The sequence below is a fragment of the Limanda limanda genome, chromosome 10, assembly GCF_963576545.1.
Source record: "Limanda limanda chromosome 10, fLimLim1.1, whole genome shotgun sequence".
NCBI lineage: Eukaryota > Metazoa > Chordata > Actinopteri > Pleuronectiformes > Pleuronectidae > Limanda > Limanda limanda.
Genome location: NC_083645.1, coordinates 20421257 through 20441422, shown reverse-complemented (window position 1 = coordinate 20441422; position 20166 = coordinate 20421257). Strand labels below are relative to the sequence as shown.

Below are 20166 nucleotides of genomic sequence, written 5' to 3'. Positions count from 1 at the left end.
TAATCTATACAGTAAAAATGTTTGGTATTCAGTATATTGAAAGTCAGAGAGTTCCTGAACACAGGCGTATCAGTCTCTCTCTGAACTTATTGAGCAAAGTGTTTTTACAGTACTTTGACGTTTACCTACTTGAAGCAAAAATTGTGTGATTTTGTAAAATCTCATAATTGATACTGTCAAAATTCTATTAATAAAAATGACACAGTAAGACAATATATATTTCTTGTGAATTAAATCCAAGAAATTATTTTTTCAATTATGCATTTTTTATAGGCTCCATGTCAACAGTTTATTTTGAAATCCGGACGTTGGCCCACATGTGTTCTTCCTGTGCCTTCCCCTTTCTGGACGGTTTGGATGCGTTTACCATAAGTGTCAGTATATGCGCGCAGTAGAATTTCTGTGTCGGCTGATTTGACCATAGTATACAACTGACCATGAATCCTTTGATGCTGAGCCGTCAACAGACAACTCCACTGCAGTGTCAGCGGTAAAAGATTAAAGGAATCTGTATGTCTTGCAAAGGTGACGTCTCTCTCTCTCTCTTTCTCTCTCAGAATTGGGACATTTCAGTGTGAAAATGAAGTTGTTCTAACTATTATTTTTATTTTTTCAGGCAAAACGCATGCAACGCTTCAAAATGCACGTGCTCATAGAAATTTTTGAAATTGTATATTATAGTTGGTACTTCCCAGGGATGCGCAATCCTGGTTATAGTATATATTTTTCTATTTACTTTTGCATTGTAACACGCTTAAACCGTGCAATAGAAAGATACTTTTTTTAATTTATTGTATTATTAGATAGATAGATTGATTGATCAATGATCCTTATGAGCTCATGATTAGTTTTCTGACCTTGAAACTAATCTGATCTGATTCCTAATTTTCATCTAGAACTACTCTTTATCTTCATCGTCATTTTTACTGAAGAAGAGAAGCCTCCTCCCCCCTCCTCCCCCCTGAGGGGACGGCTCAGCCAATCAGCGGCTCCACTTCCTGCTCCTCAGCCAACGACGGACGACGAAGGCAGTTGACTTGACAACGGACATAAAAAACATTTTAACCAACTTTTGCGTTAACTTTAAACTATTTAAAATAACTTTACAGTCCCCCGGAGCGGAGTGGGAGGAGTCAAGTGGCCGTTGCTCGGAGCGGTTTGTTTTCAGGGTGTGAGAACAGCTGATCGATCACGTGATCAGCTGGCTGCTGCTGGGACTCGACTCATGAGTGAAAGTTCCCGAATACACTTTCCTCGGTTGTGGGTCGTGTGTTGTGTCTTCAGAGCGAGTTGTCCCCGGGGTTTGAGATGGAGGGGAACCGGCAGGACTTCTACATCGGTCTGTCTCTGGCGCTGAGCTCCAGCCTGTTCATCGGAGCCAGTTTCATCCTGAAGAAGAAGGGCCTCCTCAGACTGGCCAGCAAGGGCTCCATGAGAGCAGGTACCGTAAAACTGTTAAAAAGATGAAACTGTTGATTGTTTCCTTGATAAACTGATACATTGCTTGGTTCTAAGTAAATACTACAAATCCCAAAGATCTTTTGTCAACATCACTAGACGTAAAACAAGAGTCAAATCTTCACATCTAAGAGGCTGAAACCAGATGTTTGGCTTTTTGTGTGAAAAGTGACAAACGATTATTGATTCAGATCAATAGAGGGAAAGTTAAAGAGAAGAAAGTGACCAATATTTAATTTTAAAAACAACTGAGGTGTACAGACAGGTGGGGGAAGACAAAAAACACATGACAGTTCTGGTCTTGTCTAGGGATTTACACAAGGTAAGGACAACATTAGAGATATTACTGAAAAGCTAGGAAACTCTGTAAATATGAAAGACATCCATAAAACATGGTGGTATCATAAGTCATGTATATTGACTCAAACTTAAAATCCCTAAGTGATTGTTTTAAGTTGCCTTTAGCTGTAGCTGGATATAAAAATGTTGTGCAATATGTCACAAATGTCGTCAATGTCAGCAGATGTGTATTTGTGCACTGTGGCATGTGTATGAAGGTTTTATAAGCCAATGTGTAAGAGATTTTATTTTATTTTATGTGAAACTGCAGGCTGGACATTGCTGAAAGCAAATGTCCCCATAGGGAAAATAAAGTATATCTTATCTTAATTCTATTTCAGTGTTCTTGTCTGTATCTTGCAGGTCAAGGGGGTTACTCTTACCTGAAGGAATGGCTTTGGTGGGCCGGACTAATTTCAAGTAAGTGAATGATTCACACACACAAATAAATCCGCAGTCTGTCATGGTTTATTTTGATCGGTGACACTTCTCTAACCCCAACCAGCCGGGACAGGAAACACTGTGACCTTTTGTTTTTTCAAAAGGAAAATGAGCGTCTTGTGGGATTGGTATTTTTGCTGGTGACGTAGCAGTAGACCTAATTTGCACATGTGGGCTGGAAGAGAATCCTTCAAACAGCTGCAGCTGCTCTGAGTGTGTGCACGCTGATGCTGATGTTGTTGTTGTTGTGTTCTAGTGGGAACCGGAGAGGCGGCGAACTTTGCTGCATATGCATTTGCACCTGCAACCCTGGTGACGCCACTTGGAGCATTGAGTGTTCTTGTGAGGTAATTGTCTCAAAGTTTGATTGTTATACATAGACTGTTTATAAAGATGGACGTGTCACCACTTCCTGCCACAATTCAGAAATACATAAAGCCAGAGTAGCAAAGTCTCGCTGATTCACATCCTCAACTAATACACAAGTCTGTCTCCGCTGTCAATCCTGACGTTGCATCATATAACTGCTACAACAACAACAAACTGACCTGAACAATGTGCATTCAAACATACATCTGTGTGATAGTAACAATCTAAATTGCGGAAATCATCTTTGAGAAAAATGTATTTGACGTATACTCTCACTTCTAAATTTCGACCATGTCCTATCCACGAACATGGAGAGGGAGGGATTTATGACCTATACTGCAGCCAGCCACCAGGGGGCTATTGAGGCCCTTTGGCTTCTCTTTTACTGAGCAGTCACAGCATCCATCTTAATATTCAGTCTATGAGCTACAAAAAGACACTAACAGCCATCTCAATACTTACAACTATCAACAAATCCAATGGAAAGACCAAAAGTTATGATTTTATGTTCCATTAGTAAAGATATTTTCTTTTTAATTCATCTTGTCACCAGTCAGATTTAATTGGTAGAAATAGCAAAGTGGAAAGAGCTGCCAAATACTATGAAGGTGTCCCTCTCTGTCTTTAACACACATCTCTCATTCGACAGAGTCTCGTATCACATGAGCCGGGCAGCGGAGCTCGAGTTAACTTCCTACTTACATCACTCCATAAATCCTCAATCAACAGTAGCTCTATTGTGTACGTGGTGATTATGACAGTTAAGTTCTGTTTTAGAAAGGATTGGACAAGCCAGTGTTTTCAGATTTAAACATTCTGGGGGCCATTTTGGAAAAGGGAGAGGAACGGTTTTAGTTGAAAAAGCAATAAATAAAAAGATGTTATCACAAATACAAGTGGCTTAATTTGACCGTAGTAAAAATAATGTTTAATTTCAACAACTCATTTAATTTTGGGCTTGAGTGTGGCATGTGTTGTCAGAAGGAACAATGCCTTTCCCTTTTCACTCTAATTCATAGGAATGAGTCTTAAAGAGAGAAGAGCAACAAAAAAATGATATAGAACAATCAGAAAAAAAATATCTACCTTTGTGACACAAGCGTTTTTCTTCTCCATTCTTTCTTTATTATTTTGGGACCCTCTCTGGCTTCTTTTTTTTTTTTTTAAATGTATATACGAGACACATCTTGAAAGATTGACCTACTGAGGCCCTCTGATTGGCTGCAAAAGATGAGAACACACTTGTCTTTTCTTGGGATTTGTTGATGGAGATAATATTATAATTAATAATTCCCCATTAGTAGTAGTATGACCATTTGTGCTGTATTCCCTTCTTTCCAGCGCTGTGCTCTCCACGTACTTCCTGAACGAGCGGCTGAACGTGCACGGGAAGGTCGGCTGCTTGCTGTGCGTCCTGGGCTCCACTGTGATGGTGATCCACGCCCCCCAGGAGGAGGAGGTGGTTTCCCTCACTTCCATGGCAGAAAAGCTCAAAGACCCAGGTAGAGACCGACCTCGAGCCGCCGGAATGTACTTAAACATGACCTGAATTAAGAATGATGTGAAAACTAAATCCCTGATAACAGTTGGATGGATTCTCTCTTCTTGGTACTAACTCGTTCTTAAACACTCCCCCACTAGGTTTCATTGTGTTTGCTGTGTGCGTTGTGGGGACCAGCCTGGTTCTAATCTTTGCTGTGGCCCCGCGGTACGGACAGAGGAATGTGCTGGTCTACATCCTGATCTGCTCTGTGATTGGCTCCCTCTCTGTGTCTTGTGTCAAGGGCCTGGGCATTGGCATTAAGGAGCTGTTTGCTGGGGTGGCAGTGCTGAAGGAACCCCTGTTTTGGTCCTTAGTCATCTGCCTGGTAATCTGTGTCAGCGTTCAGCTCAATTACCTGAACAAAGCCCTCGACATCTTTAACACCTCCATAGTCACGCCCATCTACTACGTCTTCTTCACCACGTCAGTCATGACCTGCTCGGCGATCCTGTTCAAGGAGTGGCTGAGGATGACCATGGACGAGGTGGTGGGTACGATTAGTGGCTTCCTCACGATCATCTTAGGGATCTTCCTCATCCACGCCTTCAAGGACATTCCATTCAGCCTGGATTCCCTCCCGCTGTACCTGAGGAAGGGTCCTCAGGGTTTGCTTGGGGCCACCAGCCGTTACCCGGCTCCTGCCACGGCAGCCAAGCATACGTTGCTATGAAGCTGCCATGAGAAGGAGGCCCAAACCAAAGAGCTCCTTAATCCTGTGGTCAATACTAAGAAATGTTGCTTTTTGCAATTCTAAAGCTTTAATGCTCAAATGTTTTACAATGTGACAAGTTTGTTTACTAAACCTTAACTTCACGTCTCTCTTAAACAATGCATTGTGCACATGGAGAAGAAAAGTGCCTTAAAATTAACTTAATGTTGCCGTCAACACACTGGAGTCTGTCATATGTATGTTCATGTCGTACAGAGTGGTACAGCCATGTCTTTTTCATTTGGTTATTTATTTATATCTATGTTGCACTGCTGTGTAAATTTGTTACACTATGTTAAGTGGCTTAAACCCCATTGTGCCTTGTTACTGATCATTTTAACATATTTAGGGTTTTGCACTTTTAACCTTCCTCAAAATACTGTATCAGTTTTGACCAGTAACTGGAAAAATCTTCTTTTACCCTGTATGCATTCAATCTGTTGTTTGAATAATTCTTATGCGTTACTGTTAATACCTCAAACAAATCACACCAAAGAATATTCTTTCCCTGTATGAATTCCCAACATGTGCCAAACGTGTAACACATCTCCGGTGTAACAGTAGTTTTGTGTTTTTTCACAGTGCTGATTAAAACATAACTATGACATGATTTGAGTGCAGTTTTACAAAAGATGGACAAGAGTATTTTGGCATTTTGTTTATTGCATATGTACAGTCCAGAACCTTTAAGGTGTTGATCAAGCTTCTTGGTTCAAGACATCATTATCTCCCTGTTGTTACAGCAGTGTGTGTGTGTTTACTTGTATCTTTGTGAGGACCATTTTGAATAAATACCCTATGAAGGAAGGACAATTTTGACCGCTCCTCACTTTTTCCACAGGACTTTTGTAGAGTTAAGATTTGCTTTTAGGGTTAGGATTAGGTATTTAGGTGTAATTTGCTATAATTAGAGTAGGGGGCTAGGGAATGCATTATCCCACTTAGTGTCCTCACTAAGATACAAGGACAAGGGTGTATGTGTGTTGAGGTCCTTGTGGCTGTCCAATACAGTTGGCATATTGAATGTCCCAGATGCATCCATCTCTCTGCAGTCTCCTACACTCATAGTAGCAGTGAATATTACACGTTAAAGCTCAGTTTCACAGCTTAAAATGGCTTAAATTCAGTAACTTGACAAAAACCAACGTGAAGTCACTGTTAGCAACAGACGACAGTACGAGCATTTTGCAACACTTATATCTGACATGGAGGACAAACAAAGCCCTGCACTTCTGAATACATGGTGTTAATCACAGGCACTTGATTCAACGCTGCATCTGGTCCCTTCCTGCATTCGATCGGACAGTTCTGAAACACTCGGACAGCTGTGTCAGGAGCAACCGGCCTCGTCACAGAGCAAAGGGCAGAGAATCTCACCGGTCCGTCTTGTGAGCGTCTTTAGTCCATCATGCTCTCGGAGGACGAGCCCCGGCTCCTCTGGGTCTGTTCCAGTCGGTTCAGGATGAACTGGCTCGTGTCAATAAATCGCTCCACACAGTTAACAAAGCACGTTTCTGTCCTCGAGTCCAGCTTGGGCCCAGGTTTGTCCATGCACTTCTCCTGGAGACAGAAAGAACGAGGTCAAACACGTCATACATGGTATTACGAGCAACATTATTATAAGAGAAAATAAGAATACTAAATAAAATGTAAAAAACTACATTTACTGAAGCTCTCTCAAAGAGTATTTTGTTTATTCTTGCTGCCTTATACATTTTGTCCCCGACATTTCTGAGGGATGTGTTGTACTTTTTGCTGCACTAAAATATCTCTCAAACAAATATACAGAGGACATGGGGAGCTTTTAAAATACGATGCCTTGTAATTCATTACCTGGCACAAATACACAAAAAACACTCAATTGATTTCCATGATACTTTGTGGAGGGGTGAGGCATAACTAGAAAGATTATGACATTTTGCAGATCCGGATCAGGTCGGAACTTACTTTAACATATACTACACTAAACTACACCACAGTATGCTACTCTTCACTACAGTATACTGCAGTACACTACATTACACTACACTGCACTATACTCTTCACAGCAGTATACTGCATTACACTACACAATGTACTACAATACTCTTCACTGTAGTATACTACACTACACTACACAATGCTCTACACTGCAGTATACTATACTACACCGCATTAAAATTGATTTCCAAGATACTTTTTGGAGGGGTGGGGCATAACTAGAGAAAGAATATGACATTTTCCAGATCCGGATCAGGTCAGAACTTACTTTAACATATACTAAACTGCAGTATACTATACTACACTATACTATACAACTCTACTCTACACTGCACTATACTACTCTACACTATACTACACCACAGTACACTACTCTTCACTGCAGTACACTACAATACACTACACTATACTACACTGCTCTTCACTGCAGTATACAACACTATACTACACACAATGGACCACAATTATCTTCACTGCAGTATACTACATTACACTAGACAATACTCCTCACTGCAGTATAATACACTATCCTACACAATACAATACAATGCTCTACACTGCAGTATACTATACTACACCGCATTATACTCCACTACACTGCACTCTACTACAGTATGCTACACGATGCTAAACTACACAACACTTCCCTGATCTCAAGCAGTACTTATACGAGACCTAATGTGAAGACTTGTTCTTCGTCAGAAACGTGTGAGACGTTCAGTGTGACCCGAAGTGTGTGAGTTAGCATCACATCGCGGAGCAGCTGTTAGCTTCCGGCCGAACTCACCCAGCAAACCTCAGTCATCTGATGGACCAGCTGCTGGAACCTCTGCTTCTGGGACTCGACCTCGATGAACTGCTGCAGCTGGGGGTCCGCTGCCCCCCCCTGACCTTCCATAGCTCAGTGGAACCAGCTCCGAGGGACGAGAAGCGACGAGAAGCGACCGAGGAGCAAAACCTTCTGCTGCAATTCTGACCTTCACGTGTGTGAGCGGCCGACAGGAAACAGGAAGTAGATCAGCCAATCACAGAGCACGTTCCCCTCGCGTCGCCATACATACGTTTATTGTACAAAATATTTGAAATATTAAATGTATTATTTTTAGAGCCCGAGCACTGACATCAAAGGTCAGGTGAGGCCCTGTTGAAATTGTAAGGATTATTATTATTATTATTATTATTCAGGCAAATGAATTGGCTTTTTGAGGGCTTTTCCATGCTCAAATTCTTACCAAAATTTGCAGAAAGTTAGAAAGTGGTGAAAAATGTACGTATTCTGAAGGAATTTTCAATGGGCATCGCAAAATGGCTCAACGGTGCCCCTCGAGACCCCTGGAACGTGTTCACATTGACCGGTCTTCACAAAAATTGATATACAGGTGTATCATGACCAGACAAACAAAAAAGTCTTACTTGCAATTGGAAAAACACAACAGGAAGCCTGCTATTTTGCATTAAGTGGCCATTTTGGCCATATTCCACATTTTTACTTGTTATTATTTTTACACTCATTTCTTCACATTTATGTTGATGTAATTTATTGTCTGTAATCTCAAATATTTTGTGATCACAAATGAAAATGTGGAAATATTCATTTTTCGTGTAAAAAAAATGGAAGCTTGTCACATTCGTTTCACTTGATGTTTCAGTCATTTTATATATTTGACTTTTATTTGCGTAACACGTCTGTTCTTACAAAGCAGCTCTCCACATGCAAAGTCAACATCCCACAACAAAAAATACAATAACAACAGATATGATAGTTTGAATCCAACAACCTTCAAGAAAATATACAAATTTTAAACGTTGATCTACAGGACTGTACCTCTGCGCCAGGTATACTATTCTCATCATGACATTCACATTTCACATATTCACATTACAGAGATTTTTACATCGTGTCAACGTTCCCGGGACGTTCAGAGAGTGGATTGGTTGTGTGTGTGTGTGTGTGTCTGAATTATTTGAGATCTACTGGAGCTCGTACAGCAAATCCTGAACAGACAGAGCTAGCTCCTGGAAGTTGGGCCTGTCTTCTGGTTTCTGAAACAAAGGAAAAAGGAATCACAGAGACATTATCGTTGCAGCCATGGAAGACGTCTTCAGATCTATTACTTAAGTGGCATTCTTAGTGTAACAACGTAGTAATACTCTGTCACAAGGGAATCACCTGCATTCAAAAACTGACTACATTATAGAAGTATTTGCATCAAGTAAAGTCTCAAATGTCAAAGAACTCATTATGGTTGGTAGATTTCATTATAAACAAAAATCTTAATTTGCATAGTCCTTCTCCAAACAAAGTTATTAGGTGCTAACCAAATAAAAACACATAAAGATATTATTAAAATATTCATAACAGAATGAATAATAGTATAAAAACAATAAACATGTGACATAAATGTAAGCATGGCCACCCATAACAAGAATAAAAAATAGAATTTGGTCAAATCAGTGAATGCAGGATGATAAAAGTACATTTTAAGTTTGGATTTAAAGGAAGCTAAGGATTATTAAGCCTGCCATATTTACGCTGGTAAAGTTGGGGCTGCTAACTGGATTCTGATGTATCGATTACATGATTTACAAACTAGTCTGTACATCAAAATCTAGAAATTGGTTACATTTTGTGCTCATAATCTGAATCTGTAAAATAATAATAATAGTTATATTAATAAAGAAAATTAAATGCAAAAATAACAATTATTTTCAGGCCTTTCTTGGAAGAAAGATCTAATTTGACTGCTTGATTAAATAAAGATTAAATACAAAATGTTTTATTAAATAAAATATGTTGTACGATGGAACACGATGGAAAGTATAAGAACATTGAAGGACTTCAGTTACATTTTTCTTTACCACCATTCACAATACAATACTTACATCACACCAACAGGTTGTCATGATGTTGTAGACCTTAACATTGGCCGGCTGGGGGCGGTAGAGACGCAGACCCCTCGACACCTGCTCCACTATTTCTGTGTTGTTTAGACGTTCGTATGGAAGTTGACCCAAAGTGTAAATCTCCCACATCAGAACCCCTGGGTGTTGGAGAGACAGTTCATGTGGTGAGGAAAAAGTTATGATTGCCTGAACACAGTTTGTCGGGAAATTAAAACTTAAATTACATTTATTATTAACCAGAAATGCAACAGGAACTGAAAAGTGTCATGTGCATTATGTTTACACACCATACGCCCAGATGTCTGACTTGCTGCTGAACTTGCAGTAGAGGAGGACTTCAGGAGGCGACCAGCGAACAGGGAACTTGGAGCCTTCTGAACTCGTGTACTCGTCGTCTAAGACGTACCTGAGGCAGGAGGGAGGTCTCAAAGTGTTAATAAATACCACAGTGTAGAAACGTTTTATTTTAAAATAAAGCAAAATCAGTAAAGTAAAAGTTGACAAATAGTACTTAAAGGATACAACTTAAAGGATACAAATTAAAAGTATATATACTATATGTTTGTTGGGGTGAAGCTAGTCTTCTACTGCTTAGTTTGTTGTTTTTGTGTTTTAGTTGATATCACATTCATCTTTAGCAGTGGTTTGCACTGTCACCTCACAGCGAGAAGGTTCTTGGTTCAAATCCCGATTCTCCTGAAGTCTTTCTGTGTGGAGTTTGTATGTTCTCCCCTTGTCTGCCTGGGTTTTCTCCCACAGTCCAGAGTCATGCAGACTGGGGTTAGTTCAATCAGAAACTCTAATTTGCCTGTTGGTGTGAATGTGAGTCTCTCTTTTGTCTCCCCTCTTCTCCACCCACCCACCACTCCTCTCTCATTGTGGAAACTTTTGGATTTCTCTATGTTATATTGAAAAGTGCCCTGAGATATTTTTGTTGTGATTTTGCTCAATACAAATAGAATAGAATATAAAATGTCGGGCCTGCGAAACACTTTATAATTTATATTTCTATTGAAGACAGATGTACTTTATGTGGTCCTGTATTTTACCTTGACAGTCCAAAGTCAGTCACTTTGATTGTACCATTGTCATCTACTAGACAGTTCCTGGCAGCCTGCGAATATAAAACACACAACACTCTTGGTTTAGGTGTAATCATTAAACTTTTAGCACGATCCTCAAACACAGGAGCCCACAGTTTCTCAACACAGCATGACGCAGTGATGCAGGAATGTGGCAGGGACATCTCCTGTCACACAGAAGATCTTTGTCTCTCACCAGGTCTCTGTGGATGTACTGATTCTCCTCGAGATAGGCCATCCCCTCGGAGACGTCCTTGCACATCTCCAGCAGCTGGACGGCGGTGGGGTGCTGCTTCAGACCCTCCCTGAGGTAGGACAGCAGGCAGCCGTTGGACAGGAACTCGGTCACAATGTAGATGGGTCTTTGTTTGGTGCAGACGCCGTAGAGCTGGACCAGGTTCTCGTGGTGAAGCTTCCTGGTTTGAGCAAAAAGGAGAAGGAAGTTCAGTATGAGTTGGTTTTTCTCACAGAAGTGACAAAAGTGACATGTCAGTATTTTTGAGTTTCGGCCGTGAAATCCACACAGACACCGAGTTCAGATATGAGCTCGGTCCAAATTCAGACTGGTTAGTTGTGCTTACATCATAGTTTTGGCCTCTTCGATGAAATCATCTTCACACATGGATCCCTCTTTAATCATCTTAATGGCCACGTCATGCTGGCCCTGCCACTTGCCGTACTTCACCACCCCGAACTGACCGGTGCCCAGCTCTTTGATGAAGGTGAGGCAATTGGGGTCGATCTCCCACACACCTGCAGCAAAGGAGAGAGAAGGGAGTCGCACTGTTATACCTGCAGCATTCCCCAAAAAGTTATATACTTTAACTTTTAGGTTATCGTGCTTTTAATTGTAACTGCAAGAAAAATTAGTATTTTAACTAGAATGGAACCAAGAGCAGCCTCCTTATGAAACCACATTTAAATTTACTAGTTCCCGATACACACTCGAAAATAACAGCCGCCTTAAAAATCTTTACATCAAGATCCAATTATTATTTGATGTAATATCGCTTAATACCAAACAAACAAACAAACCGAGGTGACAATCATTACTTTTACTTTTGGTGTCCTGAGGTGTAACGTACATATTATTAACGCATGCAGTATTTACGTAGCGCACACACACACACACACACACACATAATCATTTTAACGTTAATCTCCAGAAATCTTGATGAGTAAATTGAATAATCAGTCATATTTTTCACAGTCATGTTCTCACCGTAGCCCAGCCCTGCTGTGGATGGAGGCAACGCCCGGTTGGACACGATGTATTTCAGCCTGCTCACCAATCCTAACGAGGGAGACAACTGTGAGGTCAACGCTTCTGATGGACAGACTTTGACATTTCTAATATTCTCTTTGTGTGCCTTCACAACGGTAAACAGCATTTTAAATCAATTATATATATATATATTTTTTATAATTCAATTAATTTAAATTAGAATATTTTCTTTTCAGTGAGATATCCATATGTTCGGGGGCATCCACCTGCTGCATTGTGTTGGTGGTAGTTGATGAGCTCTGGGATGGTGCTGAAGTAATGCTTCTCTGCCAGATAAAACAGGCCCTGGGCCGTGGTGCAGATGTTATAATGTCTGCAGCTTCCACCGGTTTCCCTGTGGAGAGAGAATAGACGAGCAACTTCTAAACGTTCATTTCATCAACAAGCTTTTCATGGACACTGGCAGCGAACACGCATGAGTGGGTGATTTCACCTCAGTGTGGGTCAGTGTTAGAGCTCTGCGATGGAAACTCTCTACAGGCAGATTGGTCCATTGTTTTGCATGAAAGATTTACATCTCTCACCCGCCGTCTGTTTCCGCTTTCATTACAAACAGTTCTTCTTTTCACAAGTTCACACATGAGTGCAGCCAGTGGGCACCATACCCACTGTAAATGATGCAGCAGTGTTAGAACACCACGGAGCATGTACTCACCCGCCACCCCTGCTGAACAAAGACACAGTGTATTTCCCGACTTTGCTTGAGTCCCGTACCAAGAAGCCTCCGTCTTTGTTCTGGTGGGCGGACAAGCAACATATAATCATTTATTTCACAAGTTTCCAATTGAATGTAGTCCAGCTACACTGTTCATGTCCGTTTACCTCATTCTTTAACAGTTTTTCTGCCTGGCTGCGGTTCATATTCTTGCAATACCAGCTGTGAAAAAACATATGAAAGTCATTTTTCCTTAGAACTGCATCATTCAATGCCTCTGCGGTCAAGAATACATCGATGTACCAACAGTGAGGTTTTCTTTTATGCAAATTTGAGATACAACAACTGCAGGCATACTCACTCAAATTTTTCTAAACCACTTTTTGCTTCCACAACAAAGTTACTAGGTATGTATCCTTCTTTGCTGCAAAAGAAAGCACAACACATTGTAGATGCAAACATTGTCCCCATGCACGCACACATACACACAACCAGACGTACATCCTGGCTTGACACTGAAGCACTAGTTGTTAGTCAGCGATAGTAGTAGCATCTTGCAGAAAAATTATTTTTAAAACTCTATGGATCTTTTTAAGTAGAAATCCTCAGTGTTTTATTGTGTTTTACTAATCAAACAATGATAATCTTTTATTTATAAGGCACAAGGAAGGAAAGAGCGTGGGGTGAAAACGGGTTTACCTTCACTTCACTAGAAGGTATCAACTATTCATTTAATCATATCAGAAAAATGTGTATTTTGTCTGCGTTTAATGTGAAGTTTGCAGAACATGTTTGTGTACATGGTGCATGTATATAAATACAACATGGCAAAAGAGTGACCTATCAACATGCGATCATTATTATTGAAAAGCATTTGGACTGGATGCAAGACTACAAATGTCCACATTGGAGAAAAATTCAACTTCAACTCGTAAACTTTGGCTCACATTTTAAATTAGTAGATTTTATTCATTTCATCTCACCCATATTTGTCTCGAGCCCTCCACCAGTTAGTGTCCGACATCTCGAGGATGGTGTACTCCTCGTCCTTCCTCAGCTCCAGGTCTAGTTCTGACATGGGTGTGTAGCAGTATTCAGCTATGACAGTCATGTCTGCTGAGGGGGCCGGAGGTTCAAGGGGCTCTGGAGGTAAAGGACGAGCAGGCTTTTCCTGAAACAACATGAGATTAGTGGATGTATTTAATCAAAGAACGACATTGTCTGTCGTTTGTGCATATGAATCTCAAGGTACTGGGCCTGCACCTCTGTTGGAGTCGGAGGAAGAGGTTTCCTGGATCCCCTTCGCCCAGATTGTTTAGGTGCAAATCCTACAAATCACATAATTGAATACAGTAGAATATATTATTCATACATGAACTGATGACAAGGTTTAGTTTTTAATCGTTGCATATTTCAAACCAAAAGGATTTTTTTCTTCTCACCATTCTTACTGTCCAGCACCACGCAACCCATCGCTTGTTTGACTTCCTGCTTGCAGCACAGCCACACCCCATCCACCCAGAAGCACGGGTGGTATTTCTGAATCTGATCCTTGTTGAATCGCACCACTAAACATAAATTCAAACACACACGAACACACAGAGGACATTTACATTAAATCAACATATTAATTTGCGTAGGTGCCCCTCTTCTGTCATGCAGGCATTGGGAGATGTTAAGATATGGACACTGTGGCTGAGGAGATGCATTCAATCGAATGTGCGTGTCCTTACTTTCTTTCAGCTTCTTTACCCAAGTTGCGCGGATATCTTCGGTCTTTGCAAAGATATACAGCGGCCCTTCATCATAAATGATCTGTGGCAAAGAGGAAAGAGAAAATAGAGAAGCTGCAGTTGTATAATTAAAGATGAGATTTATTTTTGATTAACGGACATTTCCTCTGTAGAGAGAGAGAAGAATGTAAGATGAGATTTACTTTTCTGCCTTCCTCCTCTTGATTTAAGTTTGAGATTTTTACAAAAGTCTATTCACTGTAATATATGAAAAACACCACATATCTATCTATCTATCTATCTATCTATCTATCTATCTATCTATCTATCTATCTATCTATCTATCTATCTATCTATCTATCTATCTATCTATCTATCTATCTATCTATCTATCTATCTATCTATCTATCTATCTATCTATCTATCTATCTATCTATCTATCTATCTATCTATCTATCTATCTATCTATCTATCTATCTATCTATCTATCTATCTATCTATCTATCTATCTATCTATCTATCTATCTATCTATCTATCTATCTATCTATCTATCTATCTATCTATCTATCTATCTATCTATCTATCTATCTATCTATCTATCTATCTATCTATCTATCTATCTATCTATCTATCTATCTATCTATCTATCTATCTATCTATCTATCTATCTATCTATCTATCTATCTATCTATCTATTCATCCATCCATCTACCTAGTGGACAAAAGTCATATAAGGAGCCCCTTCCACTTGCTTTATTCAGTATGAATCTAAAGTTGCCTATATCGAAATTGCTATACATGGAATTCTTAATGTCCTGAGGTCTTATCTATTAAGTGAATTGACTACCTGAAAGGCGTACATGCGCTCGGACGGGGAGCAGGGCTCCGGCTGCACCACCTCCACACACTTGATCTTCTCCAGGTCGACCGATCCCCTCAGACCTTTTCGCTTCTGCTTATCAGATGAGGAAACTGTCTGTTAAAGGCTCCCAGCCAAGTTGATCTGAGACTAGTGTGATGAGCGCTGAAGGATTTGACCGTTCCACACACTTACCCCTTTGTCTGGATCGAAGTCATAATAGGCGATTTTTTCCTGGTTGAGGACAAACCATCTCTCCTTGTAGTTCAGAGGGGAAGTCTTCTTCTTCTGCTGGGATCGCTTGATGAAGATTTCCTCCAGGACATTGTCTGACATGGTTCAGTCAGCATTGATCTACATGGGGATGCGAAACAATGATTAGTTGACGGTTCCATTTGAGGCAGCACAACACTATTTCAGTAAACACCCCGTTAGGAGCTGCCTCACTCACTTTATTCCTCTGTGCTTGGGTTATTATATCGTTTTTTTGTATTAATTTATTACTTATTATATTATTGCTTCCTTTGCATTGAAATGTGTCGTGGCAATTTCCACAATAATCCCACTACCAACGAGGAAACGAGACTCAAAATTCTCTAAACAGTATTGTCACACTTTAATGCTCAGAGCATGGTGTACACCACAGGGTTTAGTTGTAGTAATGCACACCAGATAGGAAACAGCTCACTGTCTTTATACATTTGGCTAACCACTCCCATACTGGAGGGGGGTCGTTAAACAGGAAAAGGTTGAGATCCTTTGATCACATGAATACAAAGGTGCCTAGTTAAAGCAATCGGACCAATGCATTCAGTAGTAAAGGGCTGTGTCTAGAGAAAATCAGGTTACAGTGGCTATGTTAATCAGGTCAATACACATTCAAATAGTACAGGATGCAGCATGATCAAGGTTACATCGTCATTCAATCATGATCAAACAGACGGGAAATACATGCCATTACAAATGGTTGCAGCTTCTCAAAAGGGAGAATTAGCTGATTTTGCTTTTCTAAATTCTTACCTCCGCTGTGGAGGTTCTGTTTTTTATTTGCGTTCATTTGTTGGTGAGCAGGCTTACTCAAAATGACTCAAACCGATTTCCATTAGATTTTATGGTGAGGTAGGGCACGACCCAAGAAAGAACCTTAAAGTTTGGTGCAGAACCAGATCAGAGAGCAGATTCAGGAATTTATTTTTCACTTTCTTTAACATAACATCTTTTCAAAATAAAAATAAAAGAGACGTGCATCATGAGTGTGAGCAGATATCTGTTCATGATTAGCTGTTAGTTTGCATACGCTTTTAATACAAAGAACACCCTCTGTACATATCAGCTATTACATCCTGGTCGACATCCTAGTGACATCACGTTTGCTTTAGTACTGGGGAACCTGAGTAAGAAAATATTGAGGGGAAAAAGTGTCCTCCAACTCACTAGTCTGCGAATTATTCTTCCACTTCTCATCCACCTCTTTGCTGATGAGATGATAAGAAACTATACGAGATAAAGCATAATTACCTGCAGCCTTATGTATCTTGGGTTTTCTATTTTATGTTATATAAACGGTTAAACACATGTATAGATGGCCAGGCAACTGCGCTCTTTCATAATGCAGACACACACAGATATATATTACTTTTTAGAATTTGATTTTGAATGCTATTGTTAAGATCCAGTGTCCATATTATTAATAGAATAGCAGTAGTTATAATTTATTTACTCATGGGTTTATTTATATTGTAAGGTGTCCTTGGGAGTCTGCAAAGGTGCCGTGAAATAAAATATTATATTATTATTAATTACTATTAACACACAGTTACGTGAATTCATCTGGACTGTATGAAATATCAAACAACCTCCCCATCACACTTCTTTCTCACACACATTCAGTCTCGTGAAGACGCCCACACACCATCACATCATATCTGCATTGAAGATAAATAGGCAAATGAAAAAGTCTCTCAACTGCGCCTTGTTTTCAGTATCAGATCTGAAATGAAACTTTCACCTCTAAAACCAGACAAGGCCTCGGTCGATACCACGGTGAGATGAGAGACACAAATAAGATAGATGTCTTGAGTATCTTGACATTTTGAAAAAGTACAAGAATTATCTGGCAGTGTAGAAATGGAAAGAAAAGCGCCACAGTCTGTTGCAGAGCTAAAACCCCCCCAAAATGTTATTTACAGATTTATTTCAATCAAACAAGAGCACGGCTTACTGTTTAAACTGTGACCTGGACACAAAATGAAACAACTCACTAAAGGAAATGAGTCTTTGTGGCTTATCATCAGGTCAAATATGAACTATCAGATGCCCCAACTCACCCTCGTCACACAGCTGAGTGCTCACTGCGTTTCAGCTCTGCCTATTTTCAGCTTGTGAGCACTTCCTTATATCGTATGAACTGTAACGCGACCAGAAGCCTGTGTCTGCCCCTGCAAACCAGGAGAGGGACAAGTTATTGTTTTTTTTGTTTGCAGACGTCCGTGTTCCCTATTCTGTGAAACATTGTTTACTCATTCCTCATTCGTCGCAACCCATCCATGAATTCTCAGATCACTAACTTTGAGTCGAGGTCAATAAACTCTCATAACCGATAATCAACAGGCTCATGTGCCATCCCTGCTCGATGGGAGCCGGTGGAATGAAGCAGCATGTCCATATTTCAGTGTATCTGGGCGACCAGAGGGAGATTTTCTCTTCTACTGTTTGAAGGGAGTTGACTCATGGTGGCTGACACTGACAAACTAATAGGGAAGTTGCATCAGGGTTGTACTGCAATATGAAGCGAGAGAAGAAACCGAGTGCTCTGCATATAACATGTTCTCTCTCGCTAAGTTATGGTTATGTATGTTTAGGACATTCAACATGCATTAGCTAGACCCCCGTGATGGGTCGCTTGTACACGACAGTTGGCTATTTTCAACAAAATATCACACTCTCTTTTTTTAGATTTTGCAGAATTCCCCCTGTATTTCTGCTCAGCGCCGCGACAGCACTTTGACACTTGGCAGTAAGAAGTTGTTTGTTTTGCTCTATTTCAAGTGTTAATCTGTGTCAGTTGTTTGTGTGGTTGGGGGCAATGAACTTCCACAGACTACATGTTCATACATGTAGTCTGTATGAACATGTCAAACATAGAGTCCAACGATGAAATTATATAAAGCTAAAATGAAATGGCACTTATTACTTTTCAGCAACTCTACAAAGTGAACATAAACCAGTTTTATCTCATAGAATCATCTTATTTGGGAAACGTGTCCAGTTGGTGTAAACCACACACATCACCAACTATTAGATACTGTTCGTGCCTCAAAATGAAAAACTACTAATTAAATAAGTCCCAAATTCTATGCACTTGTTTAAGGATAGAAAATAATTAAGTCTTAAATTGTGTGATATTCTCCGCCATTTATGACACTGCGATACAGGCCATACATACAACACATCAATATCACAAGAGAGTCGGTCTCACAGGAACCACTTAAGATGCTCTCTTGTCCTGTCACTTCCTGACCGATAAGGAGGTTACTTGCGTGTGTGTGTGTGTGCGTGTGAGTATGTGTGTGTGTGTGTGAGTATGTGTGTGTGTGGGTGAGTATGTGTGTGTGTGGGTGGGTGTGTAAGAGAGACAGACAGACAGAAAGAAAGAAAAAATAGTGAGAATCATGTTCTCTAGAATTAAAGTGAGTTAAATTAAACCACAGAAAACTACCCTTGAGTACAGAATTCACCAAAGAGCATCTTTGTGAACAAAACATTTAAAAACAAGTACATTGTTGAATTTAAGCAAATAACCTCACTATTATTTGACTCATGTATTTGTAGTTTTTTCCGGCTGAATGACTGCAGCACTTTCACCAATCTGCGTGATACCTTCTAAATGAAGCACACGACTAAAAATACTTGTTAACCTTACACCGTGCATTCAGAGACACGTGTTACTCACCCAGTCACCCCCAAAAAAGAATAAAGTCAAGCAGCAGAAGGACGACTCCAGATGCTGAGGCTCGTACTAACGGCTGAAACCTTCACCTCTGTTCACTCGCCTTCCATCAAATGTGTTTGTATGTGATGCAAGTCACCCGCAGAGAGGAATCGACTCTGCTTACTTCCCCTTTTTCTTCCTGCTCATTCTCATATCAGCCCTCTGGACGGTGGTGGTGATAAGTGGCCGGGCTCTACAATTTCCCTGAGGAGAGCCAGTGCGCAAACTTTTTTATTTATTCATTCACTTGTAATTGAGCTGTGATCTGACTATTTTACAAGTTTTATAATGTTTTATTTCATTTAGTTTTACTCTTTTCTCATATGTAAAGTTTTCATTCTTGTATTTGCATTTTTATGCTCTGTGATCTTCCCCTTGAAACTGTGTCTTTAAAGGTGCTATGTTAATAAAGTTTATTATAATTTGAATAATTATTTATAGTACTATGTACGATGTACTATGTACTATGTACTATGTATTAGGTACTTTGTCTACCGCATATTAGACTTTTGCAGGAAAATTGATAAGGTAAAGATAAGATAATTGAAAAACTTTATTAATGCACAAACAGGATAAACTCAGTTGTTACAGCAGCAGGTCAGAATGAAGTAGACAAGAGAATACAAATATTTTAAAAAGGCAATAGAATTAAAAAAAAAGAAATGTATAAAAAGAGTTTGTACATAATATAAACCTTTTACTGTCGTGGTTTGCATGACATTTTATAAAGTAAAGTGATAAATATGAAAATTGGCTCATTGCATTTTAACAGAGAGTTTTACTTTAAATTCGTTTATCTGGTCTGTAATTAAAATGA

At 39.9% G+C, this 20166-nt stretch overlaps 3 protein-coding genes across 4 annotated transcripts; 1 reads left to right on the top strand and 2 right to left on the bottom strand.

Moving 5' to 3' along the window:
• The first annotated feature begins 1019 nt into the window (after positions 1 to 1019).
• zgc:101583 (uncharacterized protein LOC494104 homolog) lies at positions 1020 to 5666 on the top strand. The gene is given in 6 exon segments (XM_061079390.1): positions 1020 to 1441; positions 2161 to 2217; positions 2495 to 2585; positions 3949 to 4109; positions 4249 to 4749; positions 4752 to 5666. Coding segments are annotated over 6 exon segments (1023 nt in total). The 5' UTR covers positions 1020 to 1308; the 3' UTR covers positions 4832 to 5666.
• A 523-nt stretch (positions 5667 to 6189) lies between these two features.
• timm8a (translocase of inner mitochondrial membrane 8 homolog A (yeast)) lies at positions 6190 to 7827 on the bottom strand. Its single transcript, XM_061079392.1, has 2 exons — positions 7627 to 7827; positions 6190 to 6419 (listed from the first exon to the last, which is right to left on the bottom strand). The coding sequence occupies exons 1-2, from the start codon at positions 7735 to 7737 to the stop codon at positions 6258 to 6260; spliced, it is 273 nt and encodes a 90-aa protein (XP_060935375.1). The 5' UTR covers positions 7738 to 7827; the 3' UTR covers positions 6190 to 6257.
• Positions 7828 to 8470: 643 nt separating this feature from the next.
• btk (Bruton agammaglobulinemia tyrosine kinase) lies at positions 8471 to 19502 on the bottom strand. Of its 2 annotated transcripts, XM_061079386.1 has the most exons (19): positions 19311 to 19502; positions 17686 to 17796; positions 15554 to 15712; positions 15347 to 15451; positions 14499 to 14580; positions 14208 to 14333; positions 14029 to 14093; positions 13749 to 13936; positions 13127 to 13189; positions 12933 to 12987; positions 12766 to 12845; positions 12317 to 12444; positions 12048 to 12119; positions 11407 to 11578; positions 11022 to 11241; positions 10793 to 10857; positions 10031 to 10149; positions 9723 to 9880; positions 8471 to 8882 (listed from the first exon to the last, which is right to left on the bottom strand). In XM_061079386.1, the coding sequence occupies exons 3-19, from the start codon at positions 15692 to 15694 to the stop codon at positions 8811 to 8813; spliced, it is 1911 nt and encodes a 636-aa protein (XP_060935369.1). In that variant the 5' UTR covers positions 15695 to 15712; positions 17686 to 17796; positions 19311 to 19502; the 3' UTR covers positions 8471 to 8810. The 2 variants fall into 2 exon arrangements, with proteins under 2 accessions (XP_060935369.1, XP_060935370.1); XM_061079387.1 differs by lacking the exon at positions 17686 to 17796.
• Positions 19503 to 20166: the final 664 nt, after the last annotated feature.